At 39.1% G+C, this 20,884-nt stretch overlaps 2 protein-coding genes across 3 annotated transcripts; both read left to right on the forward strand.

Moving 5' to 3' along the window:
* The first annotated feature begins 327 nt into the window (after positions 1 to 327).
* Positions 328 to 3,022, forward strand: LOC133838096 (adhesion G-protein coupled receptor G7). The gene is given in 4 exon segments (XM_062269060.1): positions 328 to 1,453; positions 1,455 to 1,692; positions 1,756 to 1,922; positions 1,924 to 3,022. Coding segments are annotated over 4 exon segments (2,436 nt in total). The 5' UTR covers positions 328 to 448; the 3' UTR covers positions 2,950 to 3,022.
* A 14,603-nt stretch (positions 3,023 to 17,625) lies between these two features.
* On the forward strand, positions 17,626 to 20,485 carry LOC133838413 (probable peptidoglycan muropeptide transporter SLC46). Of its 2 annotated transcripts, XM_062269495.1 has the most exons (10): positions 17,626 to 18,036; positions 18,112 to 18,221; positions 18,290 to 18,440; positions 18,493 to 18,676; positions 18,748 to 19,229; positions 19,286 to 19,422; positions 19,485 to 19,674; positions 19,747 to 19,794; positions 19,855 to 19,963; positions 20,025 to 20,485. In XM_062269495.1, the coding sequence occupies exons 1-10, from the start codon at positions 17,910 to 17,912 to the stop codon at positions 20,080 to 20,082; spliced, it is 1,596 nt and encodes a 531-aa protein (XP_062125479.1). In that variant the 5' UTR covers positions 17,626 to 17,909; the 3' UTR covers positions 20,083 to 20,485. The 2 variants fall into 2 exon arrangements, with proteins under 2 accessions (XP_062125479.1, XP_062125480.1); XM_062269496.1 differs by lacking the exon at positions 17,626 to 18,036 and having other exon boundaries at positions 18,134 to 18,221; positions 18,282 to 18,440.
* The last annotated feature ends 399 nt before the right edge of the window (positions 20,486 to 20,884 follow it).

A 20,884-nucleotide genomic window follows, 5' to 3' on the forward strand; every position in this document is an offset into this window, starting at 1 on the left:
CTTTCCGCTAGCCCCTCCCCCTCTTCCCTTCTCATCGTTTTGGGGGGGCATTTGTAAGCGTGTAGTTGCGTCTAGCGTGGAAATTTGCGGCCCCGTGCTAATGACAAACCAAATAAACGATTCCAACGCGTTTGAAGTTCGTACAAAGCGTTATCTTTTGCCCGAAGTTATGCCACAGATCGCGAGTCATTTTGTTGAATTAAATTAGTAATGTTCGCCGCTATTTACGCTCGAACACGATAAGAACTCGGTCCGGCCGGCAGATATTGTTGTTGATAGCAAACAAAACATAACAGCGATCGACAGCAAGTGACTTCGCACCGGGCAGTTGTGCGTGATATTCGCTGAGAGTCGGACGTGAAAACACAAATTGAATACGTTACCTTAGGTCGAACTGGAAATTCCCGAGAATTGAGCATTAGCCAAAGTCTGAGTCATATTTTTGGCAATGAATGTTGTGCTTATCGTGACGCTGATCGTTTTCGCGACAGTCGTACAAGTTACTACGCACAGTGGTGAGAATTCAGACAGTGGTGAACGATTCGATAAATGCCCAGATGAGCGAATGATTTGTCGATTGGGAGATCGTAGTTATACTCCAGTAAACTGTTTACCTAAGCAAAAAACGGCAGACATACCAGGCTTTGTGTACTGCAATCATACGCACTGTGAGCCGGAAGTGTTCGAGCACGATTACATTGTGCGCAATCATGACCAAACGCCGCACACCAACAAATGGAAGCGTACCAGAGTTGGTGAAGCGGCTACACTACACGATGTTTGCCTACTCCGCAATGGTCTTCCAGTCACCCGCAAGTGCCAACTGAAGGCAATGCGTGCCCAGTGGGAACCCATTGATCAATGGTCGAAGGTTGTGTGCATGCGAACCTTTCGACAGCATTCGATCAGCGTGGAACTGAACACTCTGCACGATGACATCTTGGAGGGCAGGCGACTCACCAACAGCACGCAGGGACGACGCAGCACAACAGCCATGATGAGGAGCATGTTCCAGCAGCGTCAGCGAACTGTGTTGCCAGCGGATATTCATGTAACGGATCAAGTCTTTGGGGTGCTCATGGAGCAGCCAAAAGATGGAGCATTGGGTGCGGATTTGATTAGCATTTGTCATGAAATTATGTCCACAGATGCGAATGTGCTGCAACTATCCGCAACACTGAACGCTACCAATAGTCTGCTCAATAAGTTTGAAAATTATATGGATGCACTGCCCCACTTTGTGCGCTGTGGCCAAACAATGGTACAGCCAGCCATTGAAGAAGGTGAATCAGTCGATGCAGATGTTGAAACGGTTAAATTTCTAAATTTTGGAGTGCAGGCTTTGATAAGCAGCAATCTGAGTGTGTTTTATTTGGATCCCTCATGTCGCAACATCACGGGCCTGGCAATTTATTCAGCTGCAAGTGCAGACCGGCAGCATTCCAGCAGCGGTTTTTTGGTATCGATTTCTGTATGGCAGCGAGAGCGTGAATAAACTCAAGCAGGAATCGAATCTGGAGGCTGCAACGTTTGTGCCACAGCAGCTTTGGGACAGCATCAAGTCAGCATCAGGTGTCTCAGTAATGATTCTTAAAATATACGCACACGACGCGCTCTTTGTGGAGACTGCAGAGCATCGCAGTCGGCGACCACGCAGCAAAGTGTTATCCATATCGATTCCTGGACTGGCGGGTAAGTGAATCAATGAGGCTGCTTTTTTTGCTGCTTAACTAAGAAAACAATTATTCTCGCCAGATGGGAAACTGCCTCAATCACTGCCATTGCTGCTGCGTAACGAGAATCAACGGCATCCGGATGCGAGGGCCAGCGAGACGGGCAGCGGCTGTGGCTATTGGAACTATCAGACGTGGCTGACTGACGGGATTACGACTGATGCTGACACAACGGATATTCTTCGAGATCCCAATTATCGTTTGCCAGACGACACATCTCACACAGTTCTCATTTCTGGTGGGCGGCAGTTATCGCATCAATGACTTGGGCGACGAAGTGCTGGTCAGCCCCATAAATGAGCGGGTGCTCGACATAATATCCATTGTGGGCTGCGCTCTCTCCCTCTTCGGTGTGCTGGGCATCTTTGTGACTGCGGCCCTGTTCAAGAGCTGGCGCAGTCAAGCCTCCACCAAGGTGCTGTTGCATCTCTGCCTGGCCATGACACTGCAAATGGTGCTCTTTGTGTTCATCAATACGGACGATTTGTCAGAGCAATTAGTTGTGCATGGCGATACCGTTCGCTGCATCCTCCTGGGTGCCACACTTCAGTATTCAATTTTGGTGCTCTTCTGTTGGATGCTCATCATTGCGTTTTTGCAATTCCAACGCTATGTCACAGTGATTGGCATCGAACGGCCAAAGCATTACATACTCAAAGCCGCCCTAGTTGCCTGGCTATTGCCATTGTTGCCCACACTGCTGGTGGCCTGTATCGATCCCAACAGTTATGTGCCGACCAAGGAACAGCTCGACACTGACACGGGCATATGTTATCCCTCGGGCTATGGCCTCACTTTCGGTGTTGTGCTGCCCATCACACTCATTGTCGTTGCGAATCTTGTCATCTTTGTCTATGTCTTCTACAGTATTTCGCATTCACTCAGCCAGAGTATTCATCGCTCTGAACGTAAGATGGTCTACAAACAAATTCGTCTCTCGATATTGCTTTTCTTCCTTTTGGGTCTCACATGGATCTTTGGCATATTTGCCTTTATGCAGGCTGGCGTCGCATTCTCATATCTTTTCTGCCTGACCGCCACCATGCAGGGCTTTGTTCTCTTCATTTACTTTGTGCTGCTCGATGAGCTCAATCGAAAGGCCTGGCTGGGACTGTTGTGTCCAACCAGAAGGAAAATGAATGTACAAAAGCGCACAACAGAACTGCAGTCGATGACGACTACATCATCCAACTTTTCAGGCAGATCGGTGCATTAGCAACATGCTCCATTTGTTTAGATTATCGAACAAATTATCGCTTGTCAATTATTTATTTAACGTTAAAATAGTAATAAAAATAATTAATAATATTCTATTTGTTCTAGTTTTTTCAGCATTAAATACTGAAGCATTTATTAACCTCGCCTGAGGTGTGTAATTGAACCTCAGAAAGCTCTCAGTTTGATTAGCTGAGTGTGAAATATTTAACGCACAAGTGATTGAAAGTTCAACGTCATGCTTGTTGAATGAGGACGAATAAATAGCAGACAGGCAACATAAGCTTTGCTACAAGTTCCAAGTTCCCACAGTGTACACAAATAGCAGCAGGGAAATTTAATACTTTACTCTTTATGTATTTTTATATTTACGGTGTGAGATAGTAGCGACAGTTGCTTTATGGCCAAGAGAACATGCAGGCTAGCAACGGCATTTTAGCGTTACATGGAAAGTACATTTAATGCACTTTCGTAAACTTTTCCTTTCTGACAAATGGGCATATCTTATCGCGATGTCAAGGACAGCATATGGAGCAATATTTAAGTGTGACACTGAAAGCTGTCAGCCAGGCAGGCGACCGTCTGTTAAATGTTTATTTTAATATGTGACTTAAAATTACCTGCTTGTTTGGGTTTAAGGATAAGGACAATGTGCGAGTATGTGCTTGAAAAATACATTTTGTATTTTGTAGAAATCTTTGAAGCCAAAAATGTCAACAAACTTGGCAGCGCAAGCGAAGCAATGGCCAAAGTCAAGTCGAGCAAAAATTGGCAACAAGTCAACAGCGAACAAACAATGTCTTAGATGTGTGCATTAAAAGTCAACGACTCGGCAAATGAATTGCAGGCCAAACAAATTAAATTTACCCTCACATAGCAACCAGCAACAAGCAACAAGCCAACAAGGCAACAAACTTTCCCTGAAGTCACAATCTTTTGCTATCTAATTACATTTCATTTTGATGGCGACCCCTTGGTAAACGCTGCGTATGAGTTATTTTGACGACAAGCCTCATTTTATTATCAAGCTAAGTTTGGACTTGCCTTTTCTCTGGCTTTTCAGGTTATTCCTTTGCCCGTTCGCTCACATTAATTTTGCTAATTGTGCGATTTATACGACATTTGGGATAGAACGAAAACACTTTGATTGACTCGCTCGCTCGCACTCTCTACCTAGAACTGGGTATGTATTTAATGCTCGTCCGTGCATCGGTTTAATTAGCCAATTAATATAAATAATTCTGCTGATACCTCTGCTATCGGCAACAAAAAATTGATTATATAGTGTTCTGGCTTAAACTTATCGCATTAAATATTTATGCCCACCCACATGAATCAAACTTTTTTTTTTCCAGATCTTTGCTTTAGTTTGATATTTGAGTGATGCTCCTTGGGGTGGGTGTAAGTCAATGCCTTAATTCAAATTTATTCTGCGAACGGGAAAATAATACACACGTTCGCTAGATATGACCTTGGTCCCAGCGGTAGCTTGAATCGCAGAGCTGTGCAAGCATCTTAATTGCACCTTTGAGTTAAAGTGTGCCTGCTCACGTATGAAAATGTAGCACTTGCCCACAAAACTTGGCCTCACGCTTGTTGTTCTAGCCGAATCAACTGATTACATTTTTGAAATTTCGCAAAGAGCACGAAAGAGAGAAAAGTCTTTGTTAGTTGGCGATGTTTTCGATGCTCTGCGCATGCGTTTGGCTCTCTTAAAGTGGTTATGCCCCGCCTGCATTTGATTACGACAAAATGTGACGTTAAGTATACGACACGTTGCCGGTGCGCCGAAGGCCAGACAAACAGTTTGCGACGACCAACTCATTTTCACGGTACTCGAGCGGAAGTGCGAGCCTCAATAGTCAAATCATGCAGTCAGAGAACTAGGGAAAAAGGCGAGACAAAATTCCTCGTCCAAAGACTGATGCTCGCTGCCTTTGTTATAAGGTCAGCTAATGGGACAACTTAATCGCCGTCTATATGTATGCCTAGATGCAATAATTTTGCATAAAAGTCGAGGTAACAGCATGACGCTTGTCTGGCTGACCTTCTACAAAAAGCAAATAAATTGCTTTCGACATGGCTTTAATGTGCTCACAAATTCTTCAATTAGTCCTCGCATCTCTCAGGTTACATTTACAGGCTGATTTTAGACCTGAAAAACCGCACAAAACCACATTAAACACCACTCGTCAGAAGATCCAGAACCTGACATTGCGTTGCCTTCACCATGTCAATTGCACCAAAGGAATTCGTTTCGCCCTGTGGCTCAGTTAAATTGAAATCTTTTTGGTGGCATCGCTTTAGGTGTCTTTCTCCAGACAACAGGTTGCCGAAATTTAATGAAATTAGCCATCTTCCCACTCGCACAGCAGCTGCTCCCGTTCATATTCAGTTACAGGGTTCTGCATAAGTAAACAGCTAAACAGTCACACGAGCAAGCGAGAGTTTTGATAGTCTCCAGCTCAGACATGTAAGCATTTATTTTGCTACTTAAATTTGCAAAGTTACCTTTTGACTCATTTCTGACAAGATAAACACCTCCATCTGACAGGTTTTCTTATCAAGTATTTACAACTACTTATTCGGATCATTCGCAGTGCTGTAAATAATAAATGTGCCCATATCACTTTTGATTCGTTTCTCTCAAAATTTTGTGATATGCAATGATTTATAAATGTATTTGAGTGTCAGTCACAATTCTGGGAATTTTATGGTAATGACTGCAAAATGAAGATATCCAAATAGTCACACACACATGTTTTCTGTGTAATTAGATTTCTGTTGCATATACAATATGGATTGTGTGAATAGGAAAATCCATAGAAAATTGTGCACGTAACGAGAAAATTTAGTCAAATATCCGCACAGGTGGTGGTAGCGTCAGTTAGCTCTAATTAGATTTACGTTGGCTTTGGGCCACCCTGTATAAATGTCGGATTATACTCATATGGGTTTTACAATTTTTAGCTGCTTTAATTTCGCACAATTTGCATGGCAACAGACATTATTTACACACATGAAACGCGAACTTTGACACAGAGGCAGAAACAGAAAACAGAAGCAACAGCAACAGCAAGGGGAACGGCAACGGCTGGAGGTCGAATAGCAGGGGAACCAAAAGGTGGCATGAAACTCTCAGTACATATGCGGCCAGTGTGTGTAGGATGTGTGTGTGTGTATTTTGGTAAGAGTTGTGCTAACTTTATACAGTTTAATTTAATTAGAGCGTCTGTCAGGGTGGCAGCTTCAGCTCCGACGAAACCTAATTTCATTTGATAAAGAGGCCAGGCCCAGCAGTTGCTCCACTTCCACTGACATATGATGCTGTTTGCATAAAGTCTCAACTGGATTAGCTAGCTTATTCAAACTGCAGAGCACTGCACGCCGCAACATTTGCATAGACTTGACTGCCGCTTTTGATTTATGAGCTGCTTAGGTTACATTTGAATCAAGCTGGCTTCGTTCTTTTTCATTTTCATTTTTATTTCAGCCTCTTATAGTTTTCCTCGACTTCTCCAATCAAGGGTAATTCCTTTTGGTATTTGTGCAACTGTAAGAGAACATTTTTGAGCAATATCTTGTGGAGCTAGATAGTGGCTGATTGAAATGGGATTTCAGTCCCTTGATGCTTGTTTGATTCACTGCAATTTAATTAATTTTGTTGCGGAGGCCTTGAACTGTTTCATCAGTCAGTCGCATATCACATGCTCTAAAACCAAAGACGCAACGATTTCAATTACAAATTCGTTTTGCGTGCTTTCTGTTACAATTCCCCGCACTTAGAGTAAAAAGTTTTGCAATGCCAAAGACTGTACTGAGACTGTAAAGCAAAGTTGCTGAAAGACAAAAAGTTCGACAACAAATGCTGAGATAATGCAGCAGAAACATTTCAAATGAAAAACCACTTAGACGAAGACAAAGATTTCTACTTGAAAATACTGCAATGTCGGACGATAAGTTCGCCATTCCCCCAACTAGAGTTGACTTTCTAATGGCAAAATAAAAGCCGACTGGTCAGCTTTCTACACAATGTCATGAAGCTTGAGGATAAACTTTGATGGCTGCACATGCATTTTGTAGCTTGTTTAACGACAGTAAAATAGGTAAAGCGAGCGACTTAAGATTGATACGTGTGGTCACGTAGCCTGATTTACAATTTGTTGCGCCCACAAAGCGTAAACCTTGGACAACAAGATCTCAACACGGTAGAACATACAAAAAAATTAATTTGCAACTTAAAAAAAATACGCTAAGTTTTCGAAAGTAATGCTAAAGCTGTTATTAAATTAACAAAATAATAATAAAATGTACAAATTTGTTGTTTATTTGTAGCTTCATCTATTCGTTAATGGCAGGTACTACTGTACATAATTTTGTTCCTTGGGCTACGTGACGTTACGCCTTACTTTGTTATTTTTGTTTGTTCTACACGTTTCATGTTAAATTTATTTTTACTTGGCCGACATGTCGTATGCATAATGTGATTCCTGTTGCATATTGCACGAGCATATTGAACAATCGTTTGATGACTCTTTTTATGGCTGCTGATGGCCAATTAAATATCAATGATATGCAGTAAATAAAATTACTCATTCGCAACTCAGATCGATTTTATTTACTTATTATTAACCATTTTTTAATTACAATTTATTATGCGTACGTTTCGAGCGTTTTCCGCGGAAAAGCAAACGAAAAACTCTGCTACTATGAACGACAATAATTGACACGTGGCGCGTACGTAATTGCCACAAAATAAAATGCTTAATGGCAGGGAATACTTCAGAGTTTGTCAGCTGTGCGTAAATTGGCAACAGCAACCCTATTCATCGTAGACAATGACAAGGTCTAATTAAAAAAGAAGAGTGTGAGTTAAACAATCTAACTTTCGAGGAAAAATATCTTTTATTTTTTCCATTTGCTAAGGAAGTGTATCATGGGAACGAGTATACTTTTTTGTACAAACAATTTATTTGCGTTTTTTCATGCATATAAATGTTAAATTCAGCAAATTGTTAATGTTTTCTCTGGTTAATTTCGAATGGCCGCATTTGCGTTTGCTTCAACAAGTGCACAATCCGAAAATTAATTTATATGAGTCCCTAAAAGAGCTTTAAAATTAAATACCAAATTGAATGGCTGAAAATGTTGAAAACACGCTCGTAATGTCTTAAGAGCCTTTCGCATACGCTGGCTCAACTTTGACTGCCCGGCAACATCAACAAGCAACTGATGCATTTTTTTATGTAAAAGCATTTCACAACGTGTGTGGGTGTGTTTGTGTGTGTGTGTGTGTGGGGCATGTGGCGTGTGTGCAGCTTTTATCACTTGTTTCCTTCCCATTTTACGAGCATTTAAATACAATGAAGATGAACGAGAACCGAGCGATGGCAGAGGCAAAAGTAAAAGCAGATGCCAAGCAAGGTAGAATACATGAAACTTGTGGAATGGCAAAAAGGTGAAAGTAGCTCACGTTACCAAAGTTTATATTGCGGGATATGCAATACATTCACTACTTTACTCATTAGCTGTTGTTGGTCTGTTTGATGCCGCACTAATTGGAGACTCGCTCGGCAAACACTAATTAGAGGAGCAGCAATCGGATGGCAGACAGTGTAATAAAAAAACACCTTCGCCACTTGCATGTCAAATTAAAATAAATACAGCTCACTATCTGCAATCGTATTGGTCGAAGCTCGTACGAAGACTCATTATGCAAATTGCTTACTTTTATTGCAAGTTCATGACCAGATGCCAGAATAGAACACAAAAGTAAGAGCAAATGCGAAAATGGCAGCGGGCCACTCAGGCCAATTACTTAATCAAATGAAGGACTATTTGCAAATTTATAACAGCATACACAACTGTACAAACACGCTAACACACACACAACAGTTCGTAGGTCAAAATACCAATCATGCAGCACCATACACAAGAGCTCAGATGTTTGCTATGCTCTGTGTGGTGTTACTTATTATATATATATGTATATGTGTGGCGTGTATGTAGTGCACGTAGCACGCGTAGTTTGTCTGGCCAAAGTTTTCCATATTTAAGCTCCAAATAGAAATTTATGTGGAATGTGCAATTGCTGCCACATTCATACAGAAATCGTATAAGTATTGTGCATACACATTGCAAATAATTCATAAAATTAGTTGAATACTGAATGCAAGCCCTCCAAATGAACTAGCTAACTATTTTACTTGCATATTTAGAATAATAACCTAATTGAAATAAATAGTTAAGTGCCGGAAATTCCATCTAACAAACAAGCACTAAAAGACATCAACATTAATATTGTGTCTGTATTAAGTTGGGCACAAATTTGCGAAGGTTGCACAAAAGCTAATGGTAACTGTAGACAAATGGTTTTTTTTCTGACAGCCAGGCAGAAGTTTGAAATGTCAATCCTTTTTATGTACAAGGACATTCCGGTATGGAAACAACAGTTGGTTCATTAATTTTTGAGCACTTTTTCGCCTTTTGACTTGCGGCATGTCAATAATAATATTGCGCACAGTAGGATACGAAAAAGCAAACACAAAAATATGCAGGCTTCAATTTCTGTTGTTATGTTTACTTTAATACTGCAGCTTTTTGGCAACCAAAACGTTGGTTGATATGTAATATATTTTAGACATGAAAAGTGAAATATATCTCAATATGAATGATGCAATTTATGAGAATATCAAAGGGTATTTCTTAGTTGAGCAACTACTACATTCATCGCCCGTTTTTCATGCTGCTTGTGTACTTACTTTCGCATACACCATGCATGATAAGTCCTTTCTCCTACTACTCTCTGCATTCGAGGACGAATGTATATGGGACTTTGTTTTTGTCTGCCTTTAGCCAAAAAACCAAAACAACTTTGGCTTTCATTTTTTACTGTGCTCTTGTGGCTGTTTTAGCCAAACATTTCAGAGTGAGTTGCAGCTACAATATGCTAAGGGAATTCATTTCGGTTTCGACATTTACTTATTTAACTGCATGCAAAAGCAGCATGTAAATATTGATTTTATTCGTAGTTCTGTATAGCGCAAAAAAAAGGAAGCCAAACAATGCGAACCGAGAGAAATTGTTTGACTTACTTTGTGCCTGAGTAAAATGATTAAGCAGCATGAGGTTCAACTTCTTCAGCCTGTTAAGTCAAGTCTGAACGGCAATTGAACAGATAAATCCTATCAGGCCGCATGCCAGTGCCGAGTCCGAATGGGATTTGCGGCAGGCCAAGTTACACAATGTGAATCGAATTCGTTTTCATTTGTGTGTCTGTGTGTATGCAATTCCCCAGCAACACAATTGAACTCTGCTGACAATGCGAATGACAATGGGAAAGATGAAGCAGCAATATGCAATGTGTGCAATATTCGAACAAAGCAGGTGACTGCAGCCGGATGGAGAAACGGAAATGTAAACGGAAATAGCGAACACTTAACCTGAATGTACTCACTTCACTCACAACGTAAGCCTCTGAGCTTGGATTTGTGGTTGACCAATGACAGCTTTGCATATGTGATCAGCACTTCAATATTCCATTCAAATTTCTCACCGTTCCTCTCCACACTCGACCAAAAGTTCTAATTGCCCATTAACACTTTCTCCCCTGACGAAGTCAGAGATCGTTGCGTGGCTCGTTGATGTATATAAAGTTATTTTTGAAACAAGTATTAAACATTTAAACGCAATTGTCGCAGGTCACGAAAGCGTTTGCTCAGCTGTTTTGCCATTTTGCTGTGTGTTTGGTCAATACTCAATTACGACAGCTGCACACACTGTTGTCATACTTATAAACTTGGGCCTTTGCGTGTCTGTCAAATGGGCAACAGACGCAAAGGTTAAGCTGCAAATCTGTCACCTCGGCGAAAGTGATGTTGTCTGCTGTCAAATTGTACCTTGTACCTTGTGGTATTTTATTTATATTTATTTTTATTCTATTTATTTTGCTTTTATTATTATTGTGCTGTGTGTGCAGGGGTCGAAAACGCTTAATGTTGCGTGAAAAGCGCGTGAAAGCAAATGAATGGGAGAAAAATCAACTTGCAAAATGCTTCCCCAGCAATGCCTTTGACAGCATCATTTGCACATCTCACTGAGCCGCATCAATAATTCAGTCGATAATTTATTTCATTTTATTTATTTTTTTTCGTTTTCGCTTTTCGCTTTTTTGCTTTCACATTTTCTCCATTTCTCGTACTACAGAAAATTGGCTTTTAATTTGACATGCCAACTTTTGCCCCCAAAAACCGAATTTTGCTGCCTTTTTACCTTACTGAATAAATCAACAGTTTGTTGACCAACTAGCACGAAATCCCAATTAATATGCAAATGTTAATGTGACTGCTCTGCCCGGATGTCGATAATATTCATTTCAAAAATTCAGTTTATTCTCGGCTTTTAAGCATTGCATAATTGGAATGAAAATGCGATTCAATATGAGGTACCAAATGTGAATGACTGCCAATGGATTGAATTACGTTTGAGTAATGTGGCAGAGACTGTTTGCTGTCAGAATCGGATGACAACTATGACAAGCATTTGCCTTGACTTTTAAGAAAATTGGCATGCTTTCGTGTTTAGGCCACAATTGTGCTGACAGATCTTTCGTGTGACCAAAGTTCAGAGCCGAAAACGATTTGGCATTGAATTAAGTTAGTTGCATGGAACAATTAACATTATGCTTTGAGGGACAGTCAAGTTGATGCCACAAACAGACAATTTCTGTCAGTCAGACTAACCACAAGCCCAAATGAAATTTAAGTAATTTGCTTTTATCGCCCACATTTTCAATTACTTCGAGTGGCTCGCACAAGACACAAGGCAGCAAATTGTAGTAGAAAAAGCAGTTGTACTCCGAGGAAATCTTTATTTGCCATAAGTCTCGGCAAACGCCAAAATCGAATTCGTGACAAATGTCGGTGGTGGCACAGAAATAGATTTCCATGGTCGTATATCAAAACAAAAGGCGCTGACTTGGCGCCCATGTACCTGAAATGACGAGGCGATAATCTGCCTATGCCAAGTAACGCCCCCGCCACGCCCCCTGTACGCAGCTCGACAGCTCGGCTTTGTCCCGCGTGTCGCAAAGTTTTGATGTAGCCATTTTGTAAGGATACTTTGTGGCAACTTTATGCTGACTGTCGCATCCACGTAGGTCACTTTATTGTTGTCCATTTTGCTCCGCCAAAATCTGTGTGTTACGCATATTTAATGTATTATGCAAATGCGATGAGACCCAAAACGAGCCGTGGTCATGTGAAAGGCTTACTTATTTATTTACATTTATCTGAACCACTCGCACAACAAGTATATAACATGAGGATGACAATACCACACAAAAATATTCTTAACTGTGCACTTTGTTGAAGTTTGTCGGTTACGCAGCAAAGTTGAAAGTTCGGACTGATTGGGGCCATATTCGTGACGTCCTATTATGTATGGGAATATCAAAAGAATGGCAACCTTTTTCGGGCCAGCCATTTATTTCGCATTGATTAGGAATAAGGCTGAACTTAAAGACTTGAGCCCTTGAATCGAATTGCGCTTTTAGGTTGACAAGCGCAAAGCGCACAGCGCAATACCAAAGGGCCCCATCTCATAATAGATGGATGGGCTTCTTAGTGGCCTGTTTGATATCAAAGCGAGTCTCGGTTACATGCCATGGGATAAGCCCGTTGTTATCCAGGGACAACTGCCGATTCTCATTTAAAATGCGAATGCGAATTCCTATCAAATTACTCGAACATGGCCTGTAGCAGAAAGTTGATATCGCAGCTACGAATTCGCATTATTCGGCTCACTTGCAATTAAGTGAAGTGTGCGAGAGCTTGAACCAAATTCAAAACCCCAAAAAACAATACTCGACCACGAACAGTTGCTCTTGAAATCAATCGATACTCGTCGACACAGTACATGGAATGTGCAGCAGTTTAAATAAATTAATTGATTTTTTTCTTTTTGCTAGCACTCAATACACACACATATACACACATATGAACACACACACACAAAAGCATTTCAATCCCAATCAATCAAGAATTTGAGAACTCACTCAGCTCCTGGCAACTAAAAGTTTTGCATCCTGGGACAAAACCCCAAGGCCATGTCCAGGGCAAATACAAAAGCAATGCAGGCAAAATGCAATTTGAGTGCTTCGATATCAAGTCACTCTCTCTTTCTCTCTCTCTCTCTCTCGCTTCCTCTATCATTCAGTCTCCTTTGGCTGCAGTTGATGCAATAAATTCTATTGACATTGACTCTTGTTAAAGTGCATAAAGTATAGCTACTGAATAATGCTGGGCACCTGGTAGCTGGCAGCAGACATTAAAACTTTAAGATAAAAATTTAAAGCTTTTGAATTTTACGCAAAATATTTGTAGTTTAAATTGACAATTTGTGGTTTATTTCTTATTTATTGCATTCGGTTGAAGGTTAGCTGCAATTGCGAATTAAGTGCTGGAGTGCTAGTTGTTATTTGACCCCTTGGTGAGCTGGTTTAGTGGCAAGTGGTGCTCGACAATCCTAATCCATTTGCAACAGCAAATTGCACTCCCAGTTGAGCTCTTAAGCCGCTTACAGCGCACAAAATCGTAGCATACTTTTCAGCGCACACCATTTCATGTTTTACAGCTCAGACTAGCGGCAAATAAGAGTAAATCGAAAATTGAACCATCATTGAATCATTGTTTTTCTTGCGTTCTTCTTCTCCTTCACCGTCTCTCTTTTACTTTTATTTTTCTTCAAAGTAATAACAATAAAATAATATAAGAACTTTTTAAAAATTCTCTACCTCCATCTCTTCACTCTTTTGAAAATATCAAATAAAAATGTGATGTGGAAAAGTATTTGCTTGTTTACGAGATGCAACACACATTTCGATGCGATGTACGAACGTACGTGTGAAATATTTCGCTGTTAGAAACGTGGAAAAAGTTAACATCACATAGGTAAGTATTCGTTTTCCAGATATTTTGTACGTGCTCTCACAACATGAACTCATAAATATGTATTGATTTTCCATTCGCCAATTTCTTTTCATGTTACATACAAGCACAACACACGCATACACACATATCGCAGTGCCTGCAATAAGTGCTTTCACGTGCTGGAGATATCAGTAAGAGGAGAATACATATGTGAAAATTGAACATAGAGTGAAATGCCAGACAATGGAAATAAATAATGGTGAAAGACGACAGAGTTATGATTATGAAAAGTTTACAATGCTACAGCAATGCTCAAATACTCGAACTTCTACTCGCAATCATTCGCATTCACACACACTCACACGCATGTGTGAATATGTAAATTCAAAAACAAATACGAAGGATTTGCCGCAATTTGCGACGCATTGCAGAGTCAGTGAACTGTATGAATGTTATTTATAAAATATTTATCACAATTTTGCAAAGTAAACACTTTTTCCACTTATACCCCAAGTGGTAAATTGCATCGAAACATGCAAACCGAATGCAGTAAAATGGTGCAAAACTTTTACCAAAAACAAAGGCAAGAATGATGGCCTTCAATAAAACAGAGACATGTTAACATCACGAGTTCATTAATTCTGCAGTGTATATTTGTTGTGCTCACGCTACTATAAGACGCATTTTCGTATATATGTGGTTCTGTCACATTTGCTTTGAGTAATGAGCAGTCAGCGAGTGGTGCGTGTGCAATCTGCCAAAAATTGTGAAAACGCTTATAACAAATTTGTTAAATGTGAGCAAATTTATCAGGCTACAACGAAACAAGTTACCAGAACTGCGTTTTACTCTACTAGAACTACGGTCGACATTTACATCATGAATCCGAGTTTATTTTGTCAGCTTCCTTGTGTTTAAAGCAGAATACTTCCTTGTGTTTAAAGCAGAATACTTAAATGTATAATATATATACTATTTCGTATATGCAACACTTAAACATTTGCAGGGTAATATTTAGTCATGCTTGTAATAAAATTACCCTCATGTTATAATGTATCATTATCAGTAATGAACTGAAATTCGAATAAATCAAAGTTTAGCATAAATTAGCTGTCATCAAATAAAAGTTAAACGAAATCAATGCTACTATAATATGTACTCACTCTATCAATTCTCATTAGCTTTAGACACACTCGTCGGGGCCATTAGTGGAGCCCAACACATAAGCCACCGCAAAATGCAGCTAGCAATTTGGGGCCGTCATTTATGGGGCTTATTGGCCGCATTCTGTGGCCCATTTCAACAATTAGCTAACAAAATCAAAAACAACAACTAAAAAAAGAGATGTTTGCTATGAAACAGTTGGACAACAACAATCTGGGCCGCATGCCAATTAAAAAGGCGGCCGATGATACAAAAGGTTTTTGGGTGGCGAATTGAAATTTATAATTTAATGGAACCGGAGCAGCTGCAATGGCTTAAATCGGCTTATAAACTTTGAGCCTGTTGATCCCCTTGCGCTAATTGCAAAATATTCGACGGAAAACCCACTTCAAAAGGGTTTCTAAGATTTCAAATTCGCAAGAAAAAAATGTCTTTGTAAAATTGAAATTGCCGTCAAGGCCAATTTAATTATTTAAATGCACTCTCATGTTCCCTCAGTGTGTCTCTGGCAATTTCTCATAGTAAATAAAGAGTATCATGTATAATAAACTGGCCTAGAAATTAATTTCTTGGGATTTGTTCCGACAAACTGCGCAGCAACCACAATTGAAGGGTCTAAAAAGATTGTCAACAGTCAACTACTTAAAATGAGGCATTGTCTTATAAAATTTGCTAAGGACAAGATCCTTCACATTGTTGTCGACTTCGTGGGCTTATCTGCAGAATAAATCGCCAGCTATGTAATATTAAAAGAATGAGAACATGATAAGAATGCAAATGATAAGAAAAAATATAATACATAAACTGAAAATGGGCCCGCATCGGGTTATTTACGGCATGCTGTCAAGGAAGGGGAATTTAATTTAAATTCTAAAGCAGGTGCCCAAGCTAAGTAAAGAGAAAAAGCAGAAACTAAACAATTGTCGGCCACTTTTTGCACTTGTGGCCTTTTCGTCATTTCAGTTCGAAATAATTAAGGCTAACAAAAATGAATTTAGGCACGTGCTGCGCTAAAGAAATTGCTTTTCCTTCATCCCTTCATCCCTTCCGCCACTTGACTCGCTTCGTCTTTGACCTTTTATGTTATGCCAGCCTTTTTGTTTTAATACCTTGCACCCATAAAACGAGGTGAAGAGGTACATAACTGCGAATAAATTCTAAAATTAGCTCTGTATATTTACGATTATGGTTTCTACTTTTTATTATTTGAAGAACAAGATTAAAAATAAACTTAATTAATATACATTTAGTATTGAATAAAAAAGCCTAGGGTATAGCTTAAGCGACTCTCACAGTTATACTTGTTTCGTTTAATTTACTCATGCCGTTTTGACTGTTTCTGTTGTCGGCTTGTGTCAACAACACAAAAGCCACACACAAGGCAAACATTCGCAATGGAACATTCCTGTTTCATGTTGCTCAACGCCGTCCAAAGACAAGTGCCCGTTAGACAATGGTTGCTGCATGAACTTGTTTCATATCTGCATCATATATTTTGCTTAAATACCGAGAGTATCCTTTAAAATGCCAACTTGGCTCAAGTGGGCTCTCGCTTTTGTTAGTCAGACACAATGGAAAGCTGGCGGAAAAGTTTACAATTAGCTTGTCAACAAATGGGGGCAGCAAACGCTGCGTATACGTGATGTGCGTCTTGCGGTAAGCAATTTCGCAAATTATTACAACTATGCAAAGCAGTTCATAAAAACTTCAATTTTAGCGTTGTGATATCTTCATCACTGCCATGAGACGTTACCAACTACCAACCTCAAAATGGAATCCACGAAAAAAAAAACATAATAATAATTATAAAATTATTTTGGTAAACTGTTATCCACAGCACAAACGGAGCATGAAAGTTGCTGGGAAAAGCACTTAAAATCTGTAATGCATATTTTACATGTTGCTGCACAGCAAAGGGCATAATGGGCGTGGCAACTGCGGTTTACTTGTGCTGTGAAATGAGTTGAAGTGGAATGAAAGACTGTTGCATACAAAAAGAAACCTCAATAAAAATAAACCAAAAGCAAAAACGTAAAGCAGTTAATTTTCTGCTGAATGCTCTAGCTTTTAAATTGCTTAATTTCAACAGGCATTGTTGAATGAGTCTAATGATAAAATGAGTGTGATTGCCACATCTGACACAGAAGGGGATTCCCCCAGCAAACTAACAACCCGGAGCATCGTCTCAAACGTAAGAAATTTCTATCGATTTTGTATAGCTCATTTCCAAGCATATAATTATTAAAGTAAATATTGGTTCTACCAGTTCTGACTAACTGAGAGTTAAGCTTTGTTTGGGCTGACTCTAAAGCAGAGGCGTTTAGCAGTTAAAAGTTGATAGACGTGTTTTCGTGCTTTCACTTGAGTAGACTTTCAGCTCGAAACTAATAAAACAATTGAATAAATATTATGTAATTAATCGTTGTGTGAGTAGCGTACATGTAATTCAGATGTTTGATGTCTATTTATTTATATTTGCTAAATGACAAACAGTTTTATTTTGCATTTACTGTAAAAAACTCCCCCTAATAGTCAACAATAGAATTTTTTGGAATTCAGATATATAGCAGCAGAGAGTTAAGTCTGGCTGTTCATTCCGTGATTTAAACTCCGACGAGAACGTTCGCGATCAATTGGCGGTACTTGGATCGTGTCAGTTCAGTGATTTATTCAGAGAGCATGCGGAACAAGTTAGTCGAACTAGCCAAGCGATAACACAATTATTTGTATGAATATTATTACATAACAAATATACCTTAACAATTATTTTGCTGATAAAGATCAGTCAAGGTCAAACAACAATATAGTTTGCAATAAATGTATGTGTTGAAATTCACATTTAAGTGAAATAATTAATAAAATCAGTTAAATGGTGGAAAAAACGTTTATTTCGGATGGTGTGGATCGTCTGAAGAGTTTGCCATGGCGTCAATTATTCTATATGTTTTATATAGAACCGATTGTATTCACGTTGATTTTTTCGCACTTGCTTTCAGGTGAGAATTCAATTTACATATATTATACAATTCATGCTGAGATTTAGGTAAACATATGGATACTTTGTTTGGCAGGCACTGTGATGCGAAATGAGATTATTTATCAAACATGCAAGGTTATTTTCCATTACAACGAGACAGATTGCAAGCGGTTGGATGACAAAGAGGCTGGCCCAGAGATACATGTATGTAATTTCTGGCGGGTACAAACAACCCATGCGTGAAAATTATTTAAATTTCATTAGGTTTCCAGGCCATTGAAACTGAGATACAATCTTATGTTGCCGATATGTTTCTCACTCGCACATTAATGGAAAGCATTGTTCCAGCTATATGCGGCTTATTCTCAGGATCATGGTCGGATCATTATGGCCGAAAGCCTTTGCTGATTGCCTCGATGATTGGTATTTAGATGACATTATTTCTGTTAAATTATTATTAAAACTTATTCCTCAGGCTTTTCCGGTTCATCGGTGATAACAACCATAATTTGTGCTCTATCCAGTAAATATGAGATCAATCCCTGGTGGTATACACTCGCCGCATTACCACATTCACTTTTAGGCGGCATGTGCGTGTTTTCAGTGGCTGCATTTTGTTTCATATCGGATATAACTGATATAAAAACAAGGCCATACAGGTTTGAAAATTAATATAAAAAAAAAAACAAAATTCTGTTTAAAAACGCTTTTATTTTATTTTATTTTATAGAATGATATTTATGGAAATGCTGTTCTTCATAGCCCTTAGCAGCGGTTCCCTATTGTCTAGCTATGTTTATGCTGCTACTAGTGCAGCTGTCACTCAAGGCATCTCTGCTTCGCTTATCACTGCGGTTACCGTCTATATCATATTCTATTTACCCGAGAGCTTGCACATACGTCAGGAACAAGAAGCGAGAGAAGCGGAGTTGAAAAGTGTAGCTATTGAATGCTCTGATAAAATAGATAATGATGAAAAGCAGCAGAAGGCCAAAGAGAAAGATGAGGATGAGAAAAAAGCTTCTGATTCGGATGATTTAAAGCAGAAGTCAGAAAAGTTCGAAGTCGAAACGGAAACAAAGAAGGCAGGTCTGTTTAGTATTATGCATTTGAAGGAGATGCTAATAACATGCTCGAAGCCTCGTGAACATAATGCACGTGCAATTATTTGGCTGGTGACATTGACCATGTTTATGACCATGTTCGTTGTGGGTGAGTTACTTTAAATTATACCTCAAAATATGCTATTTTATTTGTAATTTGTCCAGATGGTGTCATGACTGTCATGTATTTGTTTGTCCGCCAAAAGTTCCATTGGTCAATAAGAGAGTTTACGTTCTTTGAGACTGTTAGTCAACTGGTGCCTATGATTGGTGCACTGGTTGGTTTTCTCATACTGCGCAAGGTAGTCATAAATTATATCATTATTTAAGTAGAGAAGTTTGCTTATTCGATTTCTATTTACAGGTCTTTGGCTTATCTGTGGTAGTTTTGGCGCTGTTATCTCTTGGCTCGGAGATATTGAGCAATCTGGCCAAGGGTTTTGCTGACCTGCCTTGGCACATGTATTTGTCAATTGCTTTGGGAGTATTTAGATCCATTGGTGGTCCCATGTGCCGCACTATTGTTTCCAATATAGTGCCTGCTTCAGATTTGGGTAATTTGTGCAAATAACATTTAATTTTCTTATTATTTGACTAAAGCTAATTATTATATGTTATATATATAGGTAAAATATTCTCCATTAAAAATGTGCTTCAATCCTTTGCACCTTTCGGTACGTACAATTGAAATTCTTTACTATAAAGTAATAGTTAACTTTGTTTCGTTTTCACAGTTGCTGCCCCGCTTTATACTTTCATTTATCAGAATACATTGGCCTTTTGTCCAGGTCTTTTCAATTTTCTTAGCGCAGCGCTATTCTTAGTGGCATTTGCGGCCATTGTGTAAGACATTACATATTCAAATTTATAGCTTTTGATTATATATATATCCTTATACTTTCAGCGGTGTTCTGCATATTAAACTTAAGCATAAGGAACATTACGAGGAATCTCTAAAGTAATCCTAATGATTACATAAATGTCTCGAAAAAGAAAAATAATAACCAAAGTCCTTCCGATATTAAGAAAACTTGAACACACATTATTAGTGCCCAAAGCAGTGCTACGTTTATTAAAAAATCGTGAAGTGACAACAAAATGTTTTAATTTTCATATTACTCTGCTTAAACTATTATTGCATTTCCAAAATGACGCTTCCACCAGTATCCATAGGTACATTCAATAAGCATAACAATCGCGCTCAGTAATAACCCAGAGCAATACATTTGAAGCCCAAATGTAAAAAACAAAAGAGTTAGAGGTTTCGACGAAGGTTGTTCGTACGGTGCTTGTTGAATAATATTTGTCTGGTTTAACTGATGTAATCCCATTCGCATCCATTTCGCAGTGAGCACTGACTCTGTGGCATCGCCAACGAAGCGCGATAATACCGTCGCCAAGACCAAATCCTGTCTTATACTAACATTAACTAACATTTAGTGAGTTCAAATGACGATCAAAAATTTTTCTTGATCCACAGAAAACATGCGATCCATTAATTCTCTAGAAATGTATATTCATTTTTAAGAATTCTCTCATCTGATCGTGAGTAACCAGATGCTTATGTCATTTGCCACGAACGATTCAATGTCTACAATTTTAATTGCAACTCACAAGGCTTTATTTTTTATGGTCTTTAGCTTTGAAACATCAAGTCACGGAACTAGGTAGTAAAAATCTAAAACAAGCTTGATCTGAGTAACATAAAGCAAGGGCTGCCAAAAATTATAACTCTGTCTCTCTTATCGTCTCTATGATCTAGGT

The sequence above is a fragment of the Drosophila sulfurigaster genome, chromosome 2R, assembly GCF_023558435.1.
Source record: "Drosophila sulfurigaster albostrigata strain 15112-1811.04 chromosome 2R, ASM2355843v2, whole genome shotgun sequence".
Taxonomy (NCBI): domain Eukaryota; kingdom Metazoa; phylum Arthropoda; class Insecta; order Diptera; family Drosophilidae; genus Drosophila; species Drosophila sulfurigaster.

Excerpts from the sequence above, each read along its gene's own strand:
- LOC133838413 (XM_062269495.1), top strand. The coding sequence starts at position 17,910 with ATGGTGGAAAAAACGTTTATTTCGGATGGTGTGGATCGTCTGAAGAGT. Across the intron at positions 18,677-18,747 it reads ATAAAAACAAGGCCATACAG|AATGATATTTATGGAAATGC; the intron begins GTTTGAAAATTA and ends TTTATTTTATAG. Across the intron at positions 19,230-19,285 it reads TATGACCATGTTCGTTGTGG|ATGGTGTCATGACTGTCATG; the intron begins GTGAGTTACTTT and ends TAATTTGTCCAG.